Here is a 20,627-nt window from a genome sequence, read left to right as displayed (position 1 = left end):
TCCCTACCAGTGTTACCTCCCTACCACAGTGTTACCTACCAGTGTTACCTCCCTACCAGTGTTACCTCCCTACCAGTGTTACCTCCCTACCACAATGTTACCTCCCTCCCACAGTGTTACCTACCTCCCACAGTGTTACCTACCTCCCACAGTGTTACCTACCTCCCACAGTGTTACCTACCTCCCACAGTGTTACCTCCCACAGTGTTACCTCCCACAGTGTTACCTCCCACAGTGTTACCTCCCACAGTGTTACAGTGTGTTACTTTCTATTTAATACTGAATCCTTTAGAGATTTTAAAAAGGACATAAAACAGAAGCCCACTAAACACTGTCAGCAGGATATAACATTTTGGAACTTTCCAGATAGAAATATGTCATGTAGAACAAACATGCCTATCTGACAACTAGAACAAGGAATTATGTTGGCTCAATTTAAAGCTGTTCCATCTGCAACGTTCAACAACATTTGGCAACTGAAAGAGTCCCTGTTCCTGTGATAACACACTCCAGTCCAGTCTCTTTGTTTTAATGAAAATGCATTGTTGATACAGTTTATTGCAGGTGCATGCACTTTTTATTTTATAAGAGTCAAATCACTATATTACAGTCTCTCTCCCATATAATCATGAGTTCTACAGAGCCGGTTTCTTTACAGTTCACAAAAAAAAAACAATAACAGACTAACACCATTGCTACAGTCAGTATATTATAGTAGTAGTTACTGTTGTGGTCGGGGAGGAAGCCTTCTGGGGTTCTGCAGAGCAACTGCACCACTCTGATCCAAGGAAGAACAACAAGTCACAATTCTCATAGATCAGTCGATTTGTCATCTAGTGCCAAGTCCACATACTGCTAGAAGCAGCTGGAGAGAATGACTGATTATGTATGTAAATGCTTAAGACAGGAGACAGAAAACCTGGTCCAGGGGATTCAACCGAGCGCTGTGCAGAAACGTATTTGTGATAGATGATTTGTAAATGTGAGTGATTCAGAGCCTTCCTCGAACACACACCGGGCCCTTTCCTCATCTCTTTCTCAAACTACATTGGAGAAAACCCAAGGCTCCTCTCCTCAGACCTTCTCTTTCAATGCGTTTTCAGAGGGAGGTGAGAACACGCTGAAAGACAAATCTGAGAAAAAGCCACAGAGGAAGCACCTGGGGACAGGGATTCTCCAGCTTCAGGCAATACTTCCTCTTTACTCTACAGTAGGTCAGGCTTCATAACCCAAGGCCTAGGAGGACTAGCCTGGTCCTAGACAGTACAAACATATCATGGGACCAGGCTACGAAAGGCATAGTACTAGCCTGGTCCTAGACAGTACCAACATATCAGGGACCAGAATACAAAAGGCCTAGATGGACTAGCCAGGTCCCAGACAGTACAAACATCAGGGACCACTATACGAAAAGGCATAGGACGAGCCTGGTCCCAGACAGTACAAACATCTGGGACCACTATACGAACAGGCATAGGACGAGCCTGGTCCCACAGTACAAACATCAGGGACCAGGCTAGGAAAGGCCTAGATGGACTAGCCTGGTCCCAGACAGTACAAACATCAGGGACCACTATACGAACAGGCATAGAACGAGCCTGGTCCCACAGTACAAACATCAGGGACCAGGCTAGGAAAGGCCTAGATGGACTAGCCTGGTCCCAGACAGTACAAACATCAGGGACCACTATACGAACAGGCATAGGACGAGCCTGGTCCCACAGTACAAACATCAGGGACCAGGCTAGGAAAGGCCTAGATGGACTAGCCTGGTCCCAGACAGTACAAACATCAGGGACCAGGCTAGGAAAGGCCTAGATGGACTAGCCTGGTCCCAGACAGTACAAACATCAGGGACCACTATACGAACAGGCATAGGACGAGCCTGGTCCCACAGTACAAACATCAGGGACCAGGCTAGGAAAGGCCTAGATGGACTAGCCTGGTCCCAGACAGTACAAACATCAGGGACCACTATACGAACAGGCATAGAACGAGCCTGGTCCCACAGTACAAACATCAGGGACCAGGCTAGGAAAGGCCTAGATGGACTAGCCTGGTCCCAGACAGTACAAACATCAGGGACCAGGCTAGGAAAGGCCTAGATGGACTAGCCTGGTCCCAGACAGTACAAACATCAGGGACCACTATACGAACAGGCATAGAACGAGCCTGGTCCCACAGTACAAACATCAGGGACCAGGCTAGGAAAGGCCTAGATGGACTAGCCTGGTCCCAGACAGTACAAACATCAGGGACCACTATACGAACAGGCATAGGACGAGCCTGGTCCCACAGTACAAACATCAGGGACCAGGCTAGGAAAGGCCTAGATGGACTAGCCTGGTCCCAGACAGTACAAACATCAGGGACCACTATACGAACAGGCATAGAACGAGCCTGGTCCCACAGTACAAACATCAGGGACCAGGCTAGGAAAGGCCTAGATGGACTAGCCTGGTCCCAGACAGTACAAACATCAGGGACCAGGCTAGGAAAGGCCTAGATGGACTAGCCTGGTCCCAGACAGTACAAACATCAGGGACCAGGCTAGGAAAGGCCTAGATGGACTAGCCTGGTCCCAGACAGTACAAACATCAGGGACCAGGCTAGGAAAGGCCTAGATGGACTAGCCTGGTCCCAGACAGTACAAACATCAGGGACCAGGCTAGGAAAGGCCTAGATGGACTAGCCTGGTCCCAGACAGTACAAACATCAGGGACCAGGCTAGGAAAGCACATGGAAGGATTTCACCCCAGCAGAGGAAACAAGCAGCTTCATTTGCATATTATACATATACCTTATAAAAAGACAAGATAGCAGTTTATACTGTTACCTGCCCTCAGTGACTTGTCTAAAAGACCACTAAACAATCACCTGGGTCTCCACCTCCCTGTGTTAATTCATCAGATTAGAGTCCTCTGTAGGGGCTAACTCATCTTAATCATTATGAAGCATGATTCAGTTCACAGTTGTATAACACAAACATAATTCATCTGGATTGGGATTAGCCCATTCTGTAATCTGCATGAGTTTGGACCAATTTGGACCATAAATTACAAGTTATATACAATCGCGTGACTAACAAGATGCTTTTAAATACAGATTTGTCAAAAAGAAAACAAAAAAAAAACAGGGTTACTTCAAAAACTTGGTTTTAAGTGCAGAATTAGTGAGCAACTTTTTCTAAGCCAAATGATGGTGTGTGGTTGTGTTGTTTGTCTAGGAGCCAAACTCAATGGTCTCGTCAGTGATGGGTTTGAAGTCGTAGTTCCCTCTCCCGTCCATGTGAAGGTAGTACTGGAAAAAAACAAAGCTCAGTCTCAGTTCACCCAAACAGGATGTGGGTTTGGGGTTACACCAGAGCAACTTAAATAAACCCTTTGCTTACATTACACAAATTCAACAAAATATACATATTTAAAAAATCCTACCAGAAGTAGTCCCCCACAGTATTGTCCCAGAGCATTCCCAACAGTATATGGACACATCAGTAGCCCACAAACTCCCCCCAGTGTTTCCAGAAAAGGTTGCGATCTTACCTCGTGATGTTTCCACAAAGACTTCCTGTGAGAGACGGTGAACAGACTGATGCCAACCTATTGAAAACAGACCAGTCATAAGCAGCTAGACAACAACACCAAACCACTAGATGAACCATGCTGCAGACCACTTGTATGTAACGTATATTATTATTTATTAAAAAACTGGAGAATTATAAAAAGACAGATTTAGAAGTAAAACACTCAAGACATATAGCAGTACATGCTACGAGTCCAGGCTAAAAGGCTGGAGTGGTGTCCGTACCGTTCTGCAGTGGCTGTAGATGAAGTCCTCCACATCAACGCTCACAGCACTGGTGCACTCATCCAGGATTGCAAACTGGGGCTTGTGGTAGAACAACCGAGCCATCTAGACACACGTGAAACAGACCAAACCAAGTCAAAAATGGCCATCTACAGACACACGTGAAGCAGACCAAACCAAGTCAAAAATGGCCATCTACAGACACACGTGAAACAGACCAAACCAAGTCAAAAATGGCCATCTACAGACACACGTGAAACAGACCAAACCAAGTCAAAAATGGCCATCTACAGACACACGTGAAACAGACCAAACCAAGTCAAAAATGGCTGTGTCCGAAATCTGTCTTGCATACTACATTACTAAAACTACACTGAACAAAAATAACAAGCAACAACTTCAAAGATTTTACTGAGTTACAGTTCATATGAGGAAATCGTTCAATTGAAATAAACAAATAAGGCCCTAATCTATGGATTTCACATGACTGGGAATACAGATATGCATCTGTCTGTCACAGATACATAAATAATAATAATGGGCCTCAGGATCTCATCACGGTACATGTGCATTCAAATTGCTATCGATAAAAATGCAATTGTGTTCGTTGTCCATAGCTTATGCCTGCCCATTCCATAACCCCGCCATGGGGCTCTCTGTTCACAACAATGACATCAGCAAACCGTTCGCCCACACAATGCCATACATGTGTTCTGTGGTTGTGAGGCCGGTTGGATGTACTGCCAAATTCTCAAATGCCGTTGGAGGCGGCATATGGTTTGATATATATAAAAATTTACCCCCCTCTTCTCCCCAATTTCGTGGTATCCAATTGTTAGTAATTACTATCTTGTGTCATCGCTACAACTCCCGTACGGGCTCGGGAGAGACGAAGGTTGAAAGCCATGCGTCCTCCGAAACACAATCCAACCAAGCCGCACTGCTTCTTAACACAGCGCGTCTCCAACCCGGAAGCCAGCCGCACCAATGTGTCGGAGGAAACACCGTGCACCTGGCTACCTTGGTTAGCGTGCACTGCGCCCGGCCCGCCACAGGAGTCGCTGGTGCGCGATGAGACAAGGATATCCCTACCGGCCAAACCCTCCCTAACCCGGGCGACGCTAGGCTAATTGTGCGTCGCCCCACAGACCTCCCGGTCGCGGCAGAGCCTGGGCCAAAACTGCACATTTTAAAGTGACCTTTTATTGTCCCCCCAGCACAAGGTGCACCTGTGTAATGATCATGCTGTTTAATCAGCTTCTTGATATACCACACCTGTCAGGTGGATGGATTATCTTGGCAAAGGAGAAATGCTCACTAACAGGGATGTAAACAAATTTGTGCCCACATTTTTTGTGCGCATGGAAAATGGGATATTTTATGTCAGGTCATGAGTTTATATTTTTGTTCAGTGTACATACCGAGTACTAAATGGTAGTATTTAGTTTAATCTAATGCAATAAGCAACACGTTAGGCTCCTCCTACATTTTCAGTAGGTCACATCCTATAAAACATTGTTCATATACCCTAAATACCTAGTTTTTAGAAGGCCAGTATGATGTCACTCGGTGATAACCTGACGATAGGAGTGTGTGAACTAATAGATGGTGAAGTATCTCCAATGAGGTATGAGAAACCATTTTGATTGTATTTTTTTAAATTTCGAATAAAAACTATTCCATTCAGGAAGTATTCCTCTCATCAGTCTTACCGCCATCCTTTGCTTCTCTCCTCCACTGAGGACATCCATCCAGTCCTGTACGGTGTCCCAGGTCCCCTCCCTGTCCAGGATGTGACCCAGCTGGACATTGTCCAGGTACTCCTTCAACACCTGGTCAGAGATTCCTTTTCTCTTCTGTTCCTCATAGGTGTCAGGGTAAATCACCTGATCCCTCAGGGTACCAAGGGTCATATAGGGTCTCTATAATAGGATTCAATAAGTCAAAGGTCATGTTGGGTCTGGACAATAAGATGGAAGAGGTCAGTGGTCATGGAGGATCTCTACAATGAGATGTAAACAGACAGACTAGAATTGGCTGTCAATTTACAATTTGCCAAAACATGGGATAGAATACGGTAATAGGGGTGTAATGGTTAACCAATTTACAATTTGCCAAAACATGGGATAGAATACGGTAATAGGGGTGTAATGGTTCACCAATTTACAATTTGCCAAAACATGGGATAGAATACGGTAATAGGGGTGTAATGGTTCACCAATTTACAATTTGCCAAAACATGGGATAGAATACGGGTGTAACGGTTCACCAATTTACAATTTGCCAAAACATGGGATAGAATACGGGTGTAACGGTTCACCAAACCCACGGTTCGGCATGCATTAAGTTTTTGGGGCGACAGTTCGGTTTCAGTGCAGCGTGAAATGCCAGCGTTCCTTCCATTGTCTGTTGTGACAGGATTGTTAATTTGGGCTTCTCAAGTTTTCACTCTGATGCCGCGTTCGTAACTATGTGGGAGGTGGGAATTTACCAGTTGTGAAGTCGTAAATACTAGTTGGATGCATTCATGCGATTGAAGTAGTTGAGGAACGGCGATTGGCTAAGGGCCAACAAGTTGTGTGAACCATAAACTAAAAGTACAGTTGTCAGGCTCGAAAAAAACAAACGATAAAGTTCAAAATTGTATTTAATAGATTACTTTTTTTAAATAAATAATGTGTTGTTGCATTTAACTGCCCCGAAAATGCTGTTATTATAGGGACCATTTCCTTAGTAGGTGATGTCAGAGGTCACCATGTGTGGAGAAGTGAGTGCTCAGGATGACTGACGAGTTTCCCCACTAGTAGGAGGGCCATTCAAGTGGATTTTTCCCAGTAGCATGTGGTAAACTCCCACTTCCCACTTGGTTTACGAATGCACCATGACACCGCCTTCTTCCGTGCCAGATTCACACTTGTGACTCTCATAAACGGGGGGGCCGTGTCTGTAGCACGGTACATCTCCGACTCCGGGATCATGTGACGGGCTGTCACTGGTTAAGTAAGAGTAACACAAGGTGCATTAGCCAATTCATTGAAAACTTTGGCTCGCTTCATATAGAGTGGGTACTACCCGTTTACTGAAATGAGTGAGTGTCTGTCACGAGGTGCTGAACAATCCCGTATTCTCAACCACCGGGAATGGCCGCAAATCCGCGGCTATAAACCCAAAGGCCGTAAAAAATATAAAACATAGATGAGCTATCATTCTTGTCATTTCTTTGGCCAGGTTAGAAAGGGCTGCTTGAACGCAGAGGGAGACGATGTTGTTGTTTATTTGTGTTTACGTCTTGCTCTGGTATACTGGGCTGATGTCGGTGTAAAATGTGTTGGCAGCTGCATTGGCTTTCCTTTTAGAGGGGTTGAGACGTACTGTTAACGTTTAACCCACAACTCTCTTTCCCATCGCGGTTGTAACCTACTGGGAAGACATAATGTTCCTAAAAAAAATGTCCCACCACTCACCATAGTACAGAGGTACTTCCCTGCTGCTCCTCACAAAAAGGACAGTTTGAACTGTGCCAGTTAATATTTTAATTTTGATCATGTGTGCGCATAGGCTCTACTTGTTTTAACGGTAAAGCTTGAAAATGTTTCTCCCGGCTCGGTTTTACTCAACAGGCACAGGCCTACAACGCAGTTGTGTTTACAGTGCGGACCAAACCCGAGGTTCCATACCAAATGGTTTGGTACGAATACGTTTATTGATTAATTAATTAATTAATACCCTAATTGGTCATCTAAAATACTCAAGGTGTCCATTTAGTTACCTGAGGAACATAGAAGAGCTTCCCTCTCTCAGGCTTGGTCAGCTGTCCTCCAAACAGAGGCCAGAGCTATGGAGAAACACACCGAATGTTATCTCCAGGGCTTATCACTCTTAAGTTACGTCAACACAAATAATTGATTTTGTTGCGGTACTTCCATCCCCCACAGGCATATCAATAGAACATAAAACGGAACATTCATCACCTCTCCCAGGACTCTGAAGAGTGAACTCTTGCCACAGCCATTGGGCCCACACACTAACACGTTGGTACCAGACCTCACCTGGGGGGGGGGGGGGGGGGGGGGGAAGAGAAAGAATAACCTCACTGTAACATTCAGCGTGACCCTTCAAACGTTGAACGTCAACAATACTTCAACATCACTCATTAAAATCAGTGGTTTGAACATTCCCCACTTTAAAATACTAAAAAAAAGTTTATGTCAAACTGACTGAATGACTAAACGAGTGACACACATTCACTAGAGAGGCACTCCACTGTCCTGTTAGTTTTAACTTGATAACACACAGGTCTTATTGTCCTAATCAGATGTTCTCAGTGAGACTTATCCAGCATAGAGAAAAGAAAGACATGCCTACTTCAAAGGTCAGGTCCTTGATCAGGATATCTCCATTGGGTGTTGCCAGTGGTGTGTGTTCAAACCTGCAGCAACCAAAACAGTCAAAGACACTGCTCTTACTGTCCACTCCTCCTCAGAAAACCCCTTGGCTGTGGACAACTTCAGTGAGGGTAACATATTAAAAAGAGATTTTATGCAGGCAATATCATGTACAGAAATACAGAGAGGCTTGTCACACATACTTGATGATGTGGTCAACGTTGATGATCTGTCCGCTGCCTGGGACAAGAGGGACTCTTTCTACAGCTTCTGATTCCTTGTCCTGATGAGAGACCATGGTGCGTTCGTATTTCCCAGAGTTCAGTTCCTTCAGGACCTTCATGAGCTCAGTGATACGCATGGTGAACCTGGGAGAAGGAGGGAGACCAGCCTAGCTCAGAACACCTCCTACCCAAGTACTACGAAGGGAAAGCATGGAAAGCACCGACAGAAGAATGAAGTGGTCATTGAAAGATAAGGCAGTTTAGTGGTCTATGTCTAGAACAGGCTACTACTTTGAATTAGAAATGGAATTGAATCAAATTCAATCCAATATGTGATTGGATCATAGTGTATTGGGAAGAGAAAAGTCTCACCCAGAGAGCCTGGTCATCTCTCTACCAGCCAGTACGATCCTTCCCAGAGCCTGGGACATCCTCAGTAGCATCCTGCCACTCTGGTAATAGTCCTCCAGCAACTCAGGTTGGCTGCTGTTCATGTGGCGGGGGTCGGCGAGGTTGAGGAAGGGCCGACTCACCACCAGGTAGCCTACCACAGTGGCTATATCTGAGGGAAGGAAGAGACCCAAGCACTGGTTTAGTATAAGAGGTGATGCAATGAACAATGTTATTTTATGTTTGCCTGGTCAAGCAACGATAACATGTGGCGGCTGGACAGTGGCAAGTCGGAGAAGTGCAGAAATCATCTGGCCGCCATTTACAGATCTCTCTCTGGCTATGTATCTGTAGGTTTAAAACATCAGATCTTACACTTTGCGATCAGGCTGTCCACGAAGCCCATTGAGAAGTGCAGAAATCAACTGGCCGCCATTTACAGATCTCTCTCTGGCTATGTAACTGACGATATCACCATATTAGGGGGAGACACCCTGGACCCAAACTGTTACAGACCTATATCCATCCTGCCCTGCCTATCTAAGGTCTTCGAAAGCCAAGTCAACAAACAGGTCACTGACCATCTCGAATCCCACCGTACCTTCTCCGCTGTGCAATCTGGTTTCCGAGCCGGTCACGGGTGCACCTCAGCCACACTCAAGGTACTAAACGATATTATAACCACCATCGATAAAAGACAGTACTGTGCAGCCGTCTTCATCGACCTTGCCAAGGCTTTCGACTGTGTCAATCACCATATTCTTATCGGCAGACTCAGTAGCCTCGGTTTTTCGGATGACTGCCTTGCCTGGTTCACCAATTACTTTGCAGACAGAATTCAGTGTGTCAAATCGGAGGGCATGCTGTCCGGTCCTCTGGCAGTCTCTATGGGGGTGCCACAGGGTTCAATTCTCGGGCCGACTCTTTTCTCTGTATATATCAATGATGTTGCTCTTGCTGCGGGCGATCCCCTGATCCACCTCTACGCAGACGACACCATTCTATATACTTTCGGCCCGTCATTGGACACTGTGCTATCTAACCTCCAAACAAGCTTCAATGCCATACAACACTCCTTCCGTGGCCTCCTACTGCTCTTAAACGCTAGTAAAACCAAATGCATGCTTTTCAACCGATCGCTGCCTGCACCCGCATGCCCGACTAGCATCACCACCCTGGATGGTTCCGACCTTGAATATGTGGACATCTATAAGTACCTAGGTGTCTGGCTAGACTGCAAACTCTCCTTCCAGACTCATATCAAACATCTCCAATCGAAAATCAAATCAAGAGTCGGCTTTCTATTCCGCAACAAAGCCTCCTTCACTCACGCCGCCAAGCTTACCCTAGTAAAACTGACTATCCTACCGATCCTCGACTTCGGCGATGTCATGGATGTCATACAAAATGGCTTCCAACACTCTACTCAGCAAACTGGATGCAGTCTATCACAGTGCCATCCGTTTTGTCACTAAAGCACCTTATACCACCCACCACTGCGACTTGTATGCTCTAGTCGGCTGGCCCTCGCTACATATTCGTCGCCAGACCCACTGGCTCCAGGTCATCTACAAGTCCATGCTAGGTAAAGCTCCGCCTTATCTCAGTTCACTGGTCACGATGGCAACACCCATCCGTAGCACGCACTCCAGCAGGTGTATCTCACTGATCATCCCTAAAGCCAACACCTCATTTGGCCGTCTTTCGTTCCAGTACTCTGCTGCCTGTGACTGGAACGAATTGCAAAAATCGCTGAAGTTGGAGACTTTTATCTCCCTCACCAACTTCAAACATCACCTATCTGAGCGGCTAACCGATCGCTGCAGCTGTACATAGTCTATTGGTAAATAGCCCACCCATTTTCACCTACCTCATCCCCATACTGTTTTTATTTATTTACTTTTCTGCTCTTTTGCACACCAGTATCTCTACCTGTACATGACCATCTGATCATTTATCACTCCAGTGTTATCTGCAAAATTGTAATTATTTGCCTACCTCCTCATGCCTTTTGCATACATTGTATATAGACTCCCTTTTTTCTACTGTGTTATTGACCTGTTAATTGTTTACTCCATGTGTAACTCTGTGTTGTCTGTTCACACTGCTATGCTTTATCTTGGCCAGGTCGCAGTTGCAAATGAGAACTTGTTCTCAACTAGCCTACCTGTTTAAATAAAGGTGAAATAAATAAAATAAAAAAATAAAAATTAATCTGTAGGTTTAAAACATCTGCTCTTACACTTTGCGATCAGGCTGTCCACGAAGCCCATGGAGAAACGGAAGAAGATAAACTTGTGCAAATGGTCGACCTGAGAAGACAGAAGGCATCACAGCCTTATCAAAACACTTTTAAACTCACAAATCAGCAGTTTGTCCGTTTAGACAGAAGTGATGACAGATCTTTAATGTACCTTGGACTGACACACAGGACTAAGGGTAACTCACCAGTTTCTTAAATGTTGAGTGAATCGTCTGTTTCTCTCTCATGTTCCCGTTGTAGAAGGCAATCTCCTCACTAAGACAAAACACGTTAAACATCATTTAGTTCTCTTTTTTTTAAACACCACGACAGGGGTGATTTAACAAGTTAAAAAAATACATAAAATAAGCACTCTATAGCCAACCCATAATGTACTCAGATCCAGGCCTTCACACCTGTTGGTGATGAGTCGCGAGTTGACATATCGGTACTCTCCCTCGTAGCGCTGCTCTGTCACCGTCATCTTACCGATGGGCCGTCGTAGTCTGGTCAGGAACAGGCCTGAGACCAGCAGGTAGGTCATCATACTCGCTGGGCCCTGACGGTGACATCACATACAGAATATATTTCAGTACATTCTAAAAAAACGGAATGGAATCTATTGGTTGCTTCTGGAATCTGAATTCGTATTCACCTGGGCACCGATGGCAGACGTCAGCTTGAAGATGTACAGTCCAATGTCCAAGAGAGGCTAAAGGGGATATGCAGTAGTGTTAACATGTAGACCTCCCTGGTGGAGTAGGGGGCCCGAGGGCACACAGTGTGTTGCGAAATCTGTCAATGTATTGTCAAATTGTATAAACTGCCTTCATTTTTGCTGGACCCCAGGAAGAGTAGCTGCTTCTGTGGCAGGAACCAATGGGGATCAATAATAAATACAATTAACAGCTTTCAGCAATATCATGATTTACACAACAAGTTAATGATAAACTAAGGTGTACTACATCAACCATACAAATTGGAACCACACACGAGAAGATAGACAAGAATGTATACTTCGATCATAAACAAACAGTAGTCAGCATGATAGTTTAGGTGTAGACTACAGTACCTTGCTGAGGTTAGAGTAGAGGTCCACCACGCTGTTACAGAACCTCTCTACGTCCTGAGTCAGCAGCTGGTCAGCGTTAGCGATACGGTTATCCAGGTTGCCCATTTTGTAGTACGTGTATCCTCTGGGAATGACACATTTTGAGTGAGTTCAATTACAGACAGACTGACTATGGGAATGCACAGTAGACTGACTATTGGAATGTAAGGTTATGAGAAGAGGCAGTAGACAGCCCGGTAGACAGTAGGGTATACAGACAGTAGACAGCGCGGTACACAGTGGGTATATAGACAGTAGACAGCACGGTAGACAGTAAGGTATACAGACACAGCGCGGTAGACAGTAGACTTGTATACAGCAGACTTGTACACAGCAGGGTAGACAGTAGACAGCGCGGTAGACAGTAGGGTATTCAGACAGTAGGCAGCGCGGTAGACAGTAGGGTATACAGACAGTAGACAGTGGGGTATACAGACAGTAGGCAGCGCGGTAGACAGTAGGGTATACAGACAGTAGGCAGCGCGGTAGACAGTAGGGTATACAGACAGTAGGCAGCGTGGTAGACAGTAGGGTATACAGACAGTAGGCAGCGCGGTAGACAGTAGGGTATACAGACAGTAGACAGCGCAGCGCGGAAGACAGTAGCCTTGTACACAGTAGGGTAGACAGTAGTCAGTGCGGTAGACAGTAGACTTGTACACAGCAGGGTAGACAGTAGACTATACAGACAGTAGGGTATATAGACAGTAGACAGTAGGGTATATAGACAGTGCGGTAGACAGTAGGGTATACAGACAGCAGACAGCGCGGTAGACAGTAGGGTATACAGACAGCAGACAGCGCGGTAGACAGTAGGGTATACAGACAGTAGACAGCGCGATAGACGGTAGACAGCGCGGTAGGCGGTGGGTATACAGCCAGTAGACAGCGCGGTAGACAGTAGACAGCGCGGTAGACAGTAGGGTATACAGACAGTAGACAGCGCGGTAGATGGTATACAGACAGCACAGTAGGGTATACAGACAGCGCAGCGCGGCAGTCAGAGCGGCGCGGCAGGCAGCGCGGCAGACAGACAGCGCAGCGCGGCAGACAGACAGCGCAGCGCGGCAGACAGACAGACAGCGCAGCGAGGCAGACAGACAGCGCAGCGAGGCAGACAGACAGCGCAGCGAGGCAGACAGCCAGCGCAGCGAGGCAGACAGCCAGACAGCGCGGCAGACAGTGCTTACTTGAGGTACTCGTCGTAGAGGTGTTTGGTTAGCCTCACTCTGAACCTCAGCTTCAGCTCATTCAGACCCAGCTTCAAGAAGTTATTCACCAATGCAATCTGTCAGTCAACAAAACATACACTTTAACATCAGCTCTTCATCAAAACACAACCTTAGTATACTGTCCAAACACTGATGAAATCAGGATTTGTTCAATCCACAGGCAAAGAGACAGTTGAATACAAAGGCATGCAGAGAAAATTAAACAACCATTGTCTAGAGGATAAGATACAGAATGTAAAAACGTAGGCAATGTATGATCGATGCTATTATCTGGTTATGGCTAAATGATATTAGGAAGTGATGAGTTACAGTATTAAGGGAGGATACGAATAATATGAGACCTCTGAGAATTTACAACAAAATAAGAAAGTCGACTGGAGTCTTCGCTGTACAACTAACCAACTACTGTAATATGACATTTATATATCAGAGGCAAATCAAATCCACAGACATCTAGAAAAATAGAGTCAATTGTTGGATGCAATGAAATACCTAAAAAAAAAACACACTTACAAGTGGCATGACTTTGCAAAAGTTGAACAAGTAGTTCTTGAAATCGGTGTTGGAACGACCGATAATTGCGCTGCAGACCCAAAACATGCACAAGAACGAACCAACTGGGTCAGTGACATGGGACACACAGCTAGGCAAGACATTGGCAGATGAATGAATTTCACCTGTAACGGTAGTGCCTAGGTTCTAGCCTCAGTAAGATCTGTTTATGCTTCAGCCAACTCCTCTGCCATGATGGTCATGGGAATTTTTTTGTTTGTTAAACTCAAGCACATACAGTACCAGTCAGAAGTTTAGACAAACCTACTCATTCCAGGGTTTCTCTTTATTTTTACTGTTTTCTACATTGTAAAATAATAGTGAAGACATCAACTATGAAATAACACATATAGAATCATGTAGTACATTGATATCTCTGCTAATGATACCACTGTGGGAGATTGAAAGGCATGTATTTTCCTGCTCAGGAATTCATTGATATGATCTGGGGCTGGTTTCCCAGACCTGGAATAAAGCCTCATCCTGGACTAAAAGGCACACTTTAAAATGATTATTTCCATTGAACATGCGTCTTAGTCCAGTATCAGGTTGAATCTGTGTATGGGGAACCAGACCATCATATTTTAACCTCCTTCAACACAATCACATCCACCAAACTCATTGGTCATCTAGCTATAGTGAAGAATCACAGGTCACATGGCAAGTCAGTGTTCTAACCATAGAATGAAAGTGTTCTAATTATACCTCAGTGATTCTCACCTTTCAATCATGGTTCCATTCTGGATCATCCAGACATCACAATATGTCCTGGCCACCAACATGGCAGCTATGAGGACAAGGTATCCTGTCTGTGATGACAACGGAGGGAACAGAGAAGTGGAAGGGAACAGACCAGATGAGCAAACTCATCAGATGATTAAATACACAGATTAAACAATGCAATGGACAGTTCTTTAAGCAAATCAATGTCATGTTTGTATTGTAAATAATATGAGCAAACTAGATGACTAATACACGGCAGTTCAAATGTAGAATAGACCTGTCCTTATCTAACTGACTGGAAGAATAGACCTGTCCTCCTCTCACAACATGACCGGTAGAATAGACCTGTCCTCCTCTCACAACATGACCGGTAGAATAGACCTGTCCTCCTCTCACAACATGACCGGTAGAATAGACCTGTCCTCCTCTCACAACATGACCGGTAGAATAGACCCGTCCTCCTCTCACAACATGACCGGTAGAATAGACCCGTCCTCATCTCACAACATGACCGGTAGAATAGACCCGTCCTCCTCTCACAACATGACCGGTAGAATAGACCCGTCCTCCTCTCGCAACATGACCGGTAGAATAGACCCGTCCTCCTCTCGCAACATGACCGGTAGAATAGACCCGTCCTCCTCTCGCAACATGACCGGTAGAATAGACCCGTCCTCCTCTCGCAACATGACCGGTAGAATAGACCCGTCCTCCTCTCGCAACATGACCGGTAGAATAGACCCGTCCTCCTCTCGCAACATGACCGGTAGAATAGACCCGTCCTCATCTCGCAACATGACCGGTAGAATAGACCCGTCCTCATCTCACAACATGACCGGTAGAATAGACCTGTCCTCATCTCACAACATGACCGGTAGAATAGACCTGTCCTCATCTCACAACATGACCGGTAGAATAGACCTGTCCTCATCTCACAACATGACCGGTAGAATAGACCTGTCCTCATCTCACAACATGACCGGTAGAATAGACCTGTCCTCATCTCACAACATGACCGGTAGAATAGACCTGTCCTCATCTCACAACATGACCGGTAGAATAGACCTGTCCTCATCTCACAACATGACCGGTAGAATAGACCTGTCCTCATCTCACAACATGACCGGTAGAATAGACCTGTCCTCATCTCACAACATGACCGGTAGAATAGACCTGTCCTCATCTCACAACATGACCGGTAGAATAGACCTGTCCTCATCTCACAACATGACCGGTAGAATAGACCTGTCCTCATCTCACAACATGACCGGTAGAATAGACCTGTCCTCATCTCACAACATGACCGGTAGAATAGACCTGTCCTCATCTCACAACATGACCGGTAGAATAGACCTGTCCTCATCTCACAACATGACCGGTAGAATAGACCTGTCCTCATCTCACAACATGACCGGTAGAATAGACCTGTCCTCATCTCACAACATGACCGGTAGAATAGACCTGTCCTCATCTCACAACATGACCGGTAGAATAGACCTGTCCTCATCTCACAACATGACCGGTAGAATAGACCTGTCCTCATCTCACAACATGACCGGTAGAATAGACCTGTCCTCATCTCACAACATGACCGGTAGAATAGACCTGTCCTCATCTCACAACATGACCGGTAGAATAGACCTGTCCTCATCTCACAACATGACCGGTAGAATAGACCTGTCCTCATCTCACAACATGACCGGTAGAATAGACCTGTCCTCATCTCACAACATGACCGGTAGAATAGACCTGTCCTCATCTCACAACATGACCGGTAGAATAGACCTGTCCTCATCTCACAACATGACCGGTAGAATAGACCTGTCCTCATCTCACAACATGACCGGTAGAATAGACCTGTCCTCATCTCACAACATGACCGGTAGAATAGACCTGTCCTCATCTCACAACATGACCGGTAGAATAGACCTGTCCTCATCTCACAACATGACCGGTAGAATAGACCTGTCCTCATCTCACAACATGACCGGTAGAATAGACCTGTCCTCATCTCACAACATGACCGGTAGAATAGACCTGTCCTCATCTCACAACATGACCGGTAGAATAGACCTGTCCTCATCTCACAACATGACCGGTAGAATAGACCTGTCCTCATCTCACAACATGACCGGTAGAATAGACCTGTCCTCATCTCACAACATGACCGGTAGAATAGACCTGTCCTCATCTCACAACATGACCGGTAGAATAGACCTGTCCTCATCTCACAACATGACCGGTAGAATAGACCTGTCCTCATCTCACAACATGACCGGTAGAATAGACATGTCCTCATCTCACAACATGACCGGTAGAATAGACCTGTCCTTATCTCACAACATGACCGGTAGAATAGACCTGTCCTCATCTCACAACATGACCGGTAGAATAGACCTGTCCTTATCTCACAACATGACCGGTAGAATAGACCTGTCCTCATCTCACATGACCGGTAGAATAGACATGTCCTCATCTCACAACATGACCGGTAGAATAGACCTGTCCTTATCTCACAACATGACCGGTAGAATAGACCTGTCCTCATCTCACAACATGACCGGTAGAATAGACCTGTCCTTATCTCACAACATGACCGGTAGAATAGACCTGTCCTCATCTCACAACATGACCGGTAGAATAGACCTGTCCTTATCTCACAACATGACCGGTAGAATAGACCTGTCCTCATCTCACAACATGACCGGTAGAATAGACCTGTCCTTATCTCACAACATGACCGGTAGAATAGACCTGTCCTTATCTAACAACTAGTCATTTTAGAGTTCATTCAGTAGAGGATGAACTCTGATACACCAACAGACTTCATATCATTGTGACCTTGGCTTATCAAACAAACTGATCAGTATGACAGGTCTGTTTGGGCTCTGTGGGTGTTTTTTTTATTTATTTTATACAACGCACAAGATTACAAACGTTTGCAAATTGTCAATGATCACACTTAATGAACTAAAATGTCTGTTGAGACAAACGTGCACAGAGGAAGAGATAAGTTGTGGCCGTAAAAGTGACGCAATGAAGGAGCACAGATCTATTTGTACAAGACAAGGCCGATTACCACAGAGACAAATTACTTCAAGGTTTAATGCTTATCATGTGGTGCTACAGAACACAACTTATCGGCCTAGACATCTACTTACCGTGGAAGTTCATCCATTTTTACAAGTGGCCTTATTTTCACTCTTTCTGTGCATGTAGTTGATCTCCAAACCATTATATATATATATATATATATATAATAATTATATTTTTTTTCGTTACAGAGTCCTCACTTGCCATTGACTACAATGCATTATGAAAATGTGTCTAAGCAGGTTGTAAAGTTCTCCAAAAACACCCCAAACCAACTCAAATTACATCAGAATCTCATTCTGTATAATGTCTCTGCACTCAATTCTTGATTTTTTTTTAAAAAAAATCCTGTCTCGTTAAATCCATATTTTTTGTTGTTTTTGTTGTAAACCGCATCATTCAAACATGAATTTATGGCACAGTGAAGAAGAAAAATAAAAGTCTAACATTTTGTGCAGAGACATCCAGAATGAGATTCTGATGTAATAGGAGTGTCGTGGAGAACTTGTCATAATGCATTGTAGCCAATCGCAAGTGATGACTCGGCAAAACGTGACAACCAATTTTCTGCTACAACCACATAAATGAAAATAAGGCCACATGTAAAAAATATATATATATATATATTTTTTAAAAGAGTGGAACTTCCCCTTTAATAATATTATACACGACATAATAACTGACTTATAAAATGCCACTGGGAACTCCTCTGAGCTTGTTTTTTTTGCTCAATATGTGACCATATTGGTCTGTAACAACAACAACCACAAGGCCCACCTCTTTGCAGAACCATCGAGGCACCATGATCCGGATGATCTTACTGATTCTGAGGAAGAAGACGTAGTCCACCGCAGCACGGTCTTTCTTGGCTGCTTTGTCCTTCACAAATCACAGAGCCCAAATGCAGGTGACTTAGGGGACAAATGTGGCATGTAGTTGAGCGTTTTATACATTTGTTGGATGCATGTGTACTTACGTCATTGCTCAACACCAGTTCTGAGCGTCCTTTTTTGCTGTAAACGATATAAAACGGCACATAGTCAGATAGAAATGTTCCAACATGCAATGAACACAATACCAAGGGTAAAATTGGTTTAGTTTCATCATCATCATCATCATAAATTGAGTGTAATGGTGTGAAGGTTGAATGTAAAAAAAAAAGTCTTGACACAGCATTTAACTTCTAATGAATGTGCTATTTTTAACTGTCTAAGAACATTTTAAGAAATTACATCGAAGGGCAGCAAGCTGCTAATAAGCAACAGTGACTTCTGTTACATTGTTGAAATATTAGCCGTGATTAGCCAATGATATATCGAGATTTTAACCCTAGATGACAGACTGGGGGGGGTATTGAAACCACCGCACAGCCATTTTGGTACTCCTCCCGCCATTTAAAGATGCTGAAAGTTATAGAAATGCATTCATCAACATCTATATTCGTTTTTGAAAAGTATATTCTATTACAGACATCTTATAACATACTTAAGTTATATTATGTGAACTGAACATTAAAAATAGAAAGATAAACATTTGTTAAAGTACTATGTTACCATCCCCACGACAACAAAGGCATACTTCAAAGCACATCATTTTGTCCTTAAATCATTTTATTGAAATACTGTATAAGTCCATTTTTTTCTCCAATGGAGGACCAGCCAGGTCACCTGTCATACAAGACAGTATTCGATATGGGGATGGGAGTAAGAATCAGCCTCTGACTCCAAAGATTGCAAGTTCGAATCCAGTGACAGGATTAAAACAAAAATCTCAAAAACCACTTTCTATCCCAAACCTTAACCAGTCAGAGTTAATGACTAACCTTAACCAGTCAGAGTTAATGACTAACCTTAACCAGTCAGAGTTAATGACTAACCTTAACCAGTCAGAGTTAATGACTAACCTTAACCAGTCAGAGTTAATGACTAACCTTAACCAGTCAGAGTTAATGACTAACCTTAACCAGTCAGAGTTAATGACTAACCTTAACCAGTCAGAGTTAATGACTAACTGTAAGATTTCAGAGTTAAATGTCTAAACTTACCCTTAAACACTTTGACATTTGAGAAAGATGGATGAACATCTAATTCGGATGTAAGACAGAGCTAAGTTTCTTTCTAGGGAGTTTTTCCTAGCCACCGTGCTTCTACACCTGCATTGTTTGCTGTTTGGGGTTTTAGGCTGGGTTTCTGTACTGCACTTTGAGATATCAGCTGATGAAAGAAGGGCTTTATAGATAGATTTGATTGGAAGGACCACTCCTTCTGAGGAGTACCAATATGGCTGCCGGTGGCGTCAATGCCTCATTAAAATGAAAAAAAAAGAAGATTTATACACATCATTGCGACTATTCCAGCTGCACCGGGGTATAAAGACCTCTATTGTTTGCTAATGAGAATGGAGATTTACATTGACAGAGATATAATAATACAAATGTAATGTTACAACATGCGATATGCACAGCCATCAACTCCTGTTTGTTATAGATACCTGCGATATTATACAACTACAACATCTCACTGACTTTCAGACTTTACACCCGTCAAATGGGACAACGTTTCTTGGCTTGCTGGCCACAAGTTCTGTGACACAATAACCCCTTGCATGGGCAGTCTAGCTACGCACAATTAAAGTACAACAGAGATTCGATTATACTTTTTTTTCCAGCAACATACCCGCTTGACTTGCCTCCTCTTCTTCTTCTTTGCTTCAGGATGTATAAAACGAGTAGGACTCCGCCAGCTATCGAAGAGTTTTTAGCTGTCAGGTACTTACTGACGGCCGCCATATTACCGACAGTATCAGTGGATCAGTGCGCACCGACTGGCATGCTGGGTAGTGGGCAGGGAACAAATGAGAGTAGTCCGT

The 20,627-nt window shown here is 44.3% G+C and overlaps 1 protein-coding gene across 1 annotated transcript; it reads right to left on the bottom strand.

Annotated features, from left to right (window-relative positions):
• Positions 1–513: 513 nt before the first annotated feature.
• Positions 514–20,627, bottom strand: abcd3a (ATP-binding cassette, sub-family D (ALD), member 3a). Its single transcript, XM_031836413.1, has 20 exons — positions 20,435–20,627; positions 18,736–18,772; positions 18,537–18,638; positions 14,664–14,752; positions 13,905–13,974; positions 13,350–13,447; positions 12,121–12,244; positions 11,704–11,760; positions 11,465–11,607; positions 11,255–11,324; positions 11,049–11,118; positions 8,789–8,978; positions 8,396–8,560; positions 8,173–8,236; positions 7,779–7,856; positions 7,577–7,642; positions 5,520–5,729; positions 3,808–3,912; positions 3,543–3,599; positions 514–3,300 (listed from the first exon to the last, which is right to left on the bottom strand). The coding sequence occupies exons 1-20, from the start codon at positions 20,545–20,547 to the stop codon at positions 3,223–3,225; spliced, it is 1,986 nt and encodes a 661-aa protein (XP_031692273.1). The 5' UTR covers positions 20,548–20,627; the 3' UTR covers positions 514–3,222.

This window comes from Oncorhynchus kisutch, linkage group LG11 (genome assembly GCF_002021735.2).
Source record: "Oncorhynchus kisutch isolate 150728-3 linkage group LG11, Okis_V2, whole genome shotgun sequence".
Classification (NCBI taxonomy): domain Eukaryota; kingdom Metazoa; phylum Chordata; class Actinopteri; order Salmoniformes; family Salmonidae; genus Oncorhynchus; species Oncorhynchus kisutch.
Note: the sequence above shows the minus strand (reverse complement) of the source record. Positions and strands in the feature narration are given on the sequence as shown.

What these genes read in the sequence shown, in the direction of transcription:
- abcd3a (XM_031836413.1), bottom strand. Translation starts at nt 20,547, where the DNA reads ATGGCGGCCGTCAGTAAGTACCTGACAGCTAAAAACTCTTCGATAGCT. An exon ending in TCGCGACTCATCACCAACAG is followed by an intron (nt 11,325 to 11,464) that starts GTGTGAAGGCCT and finishes GTTTTGTCTTAG; the next exon opens with TGAGGAGATTGCCTTCTACA. An exon ending in GGACAGCCTGATCGCAAAGT is followed by an intron (nt 8,979 to 11,048) that starts GTAAGAGCAGAT and finishes TCCTTCCCTCAG; the next exon opens with ATATAGCCACTGTGGTAGGC.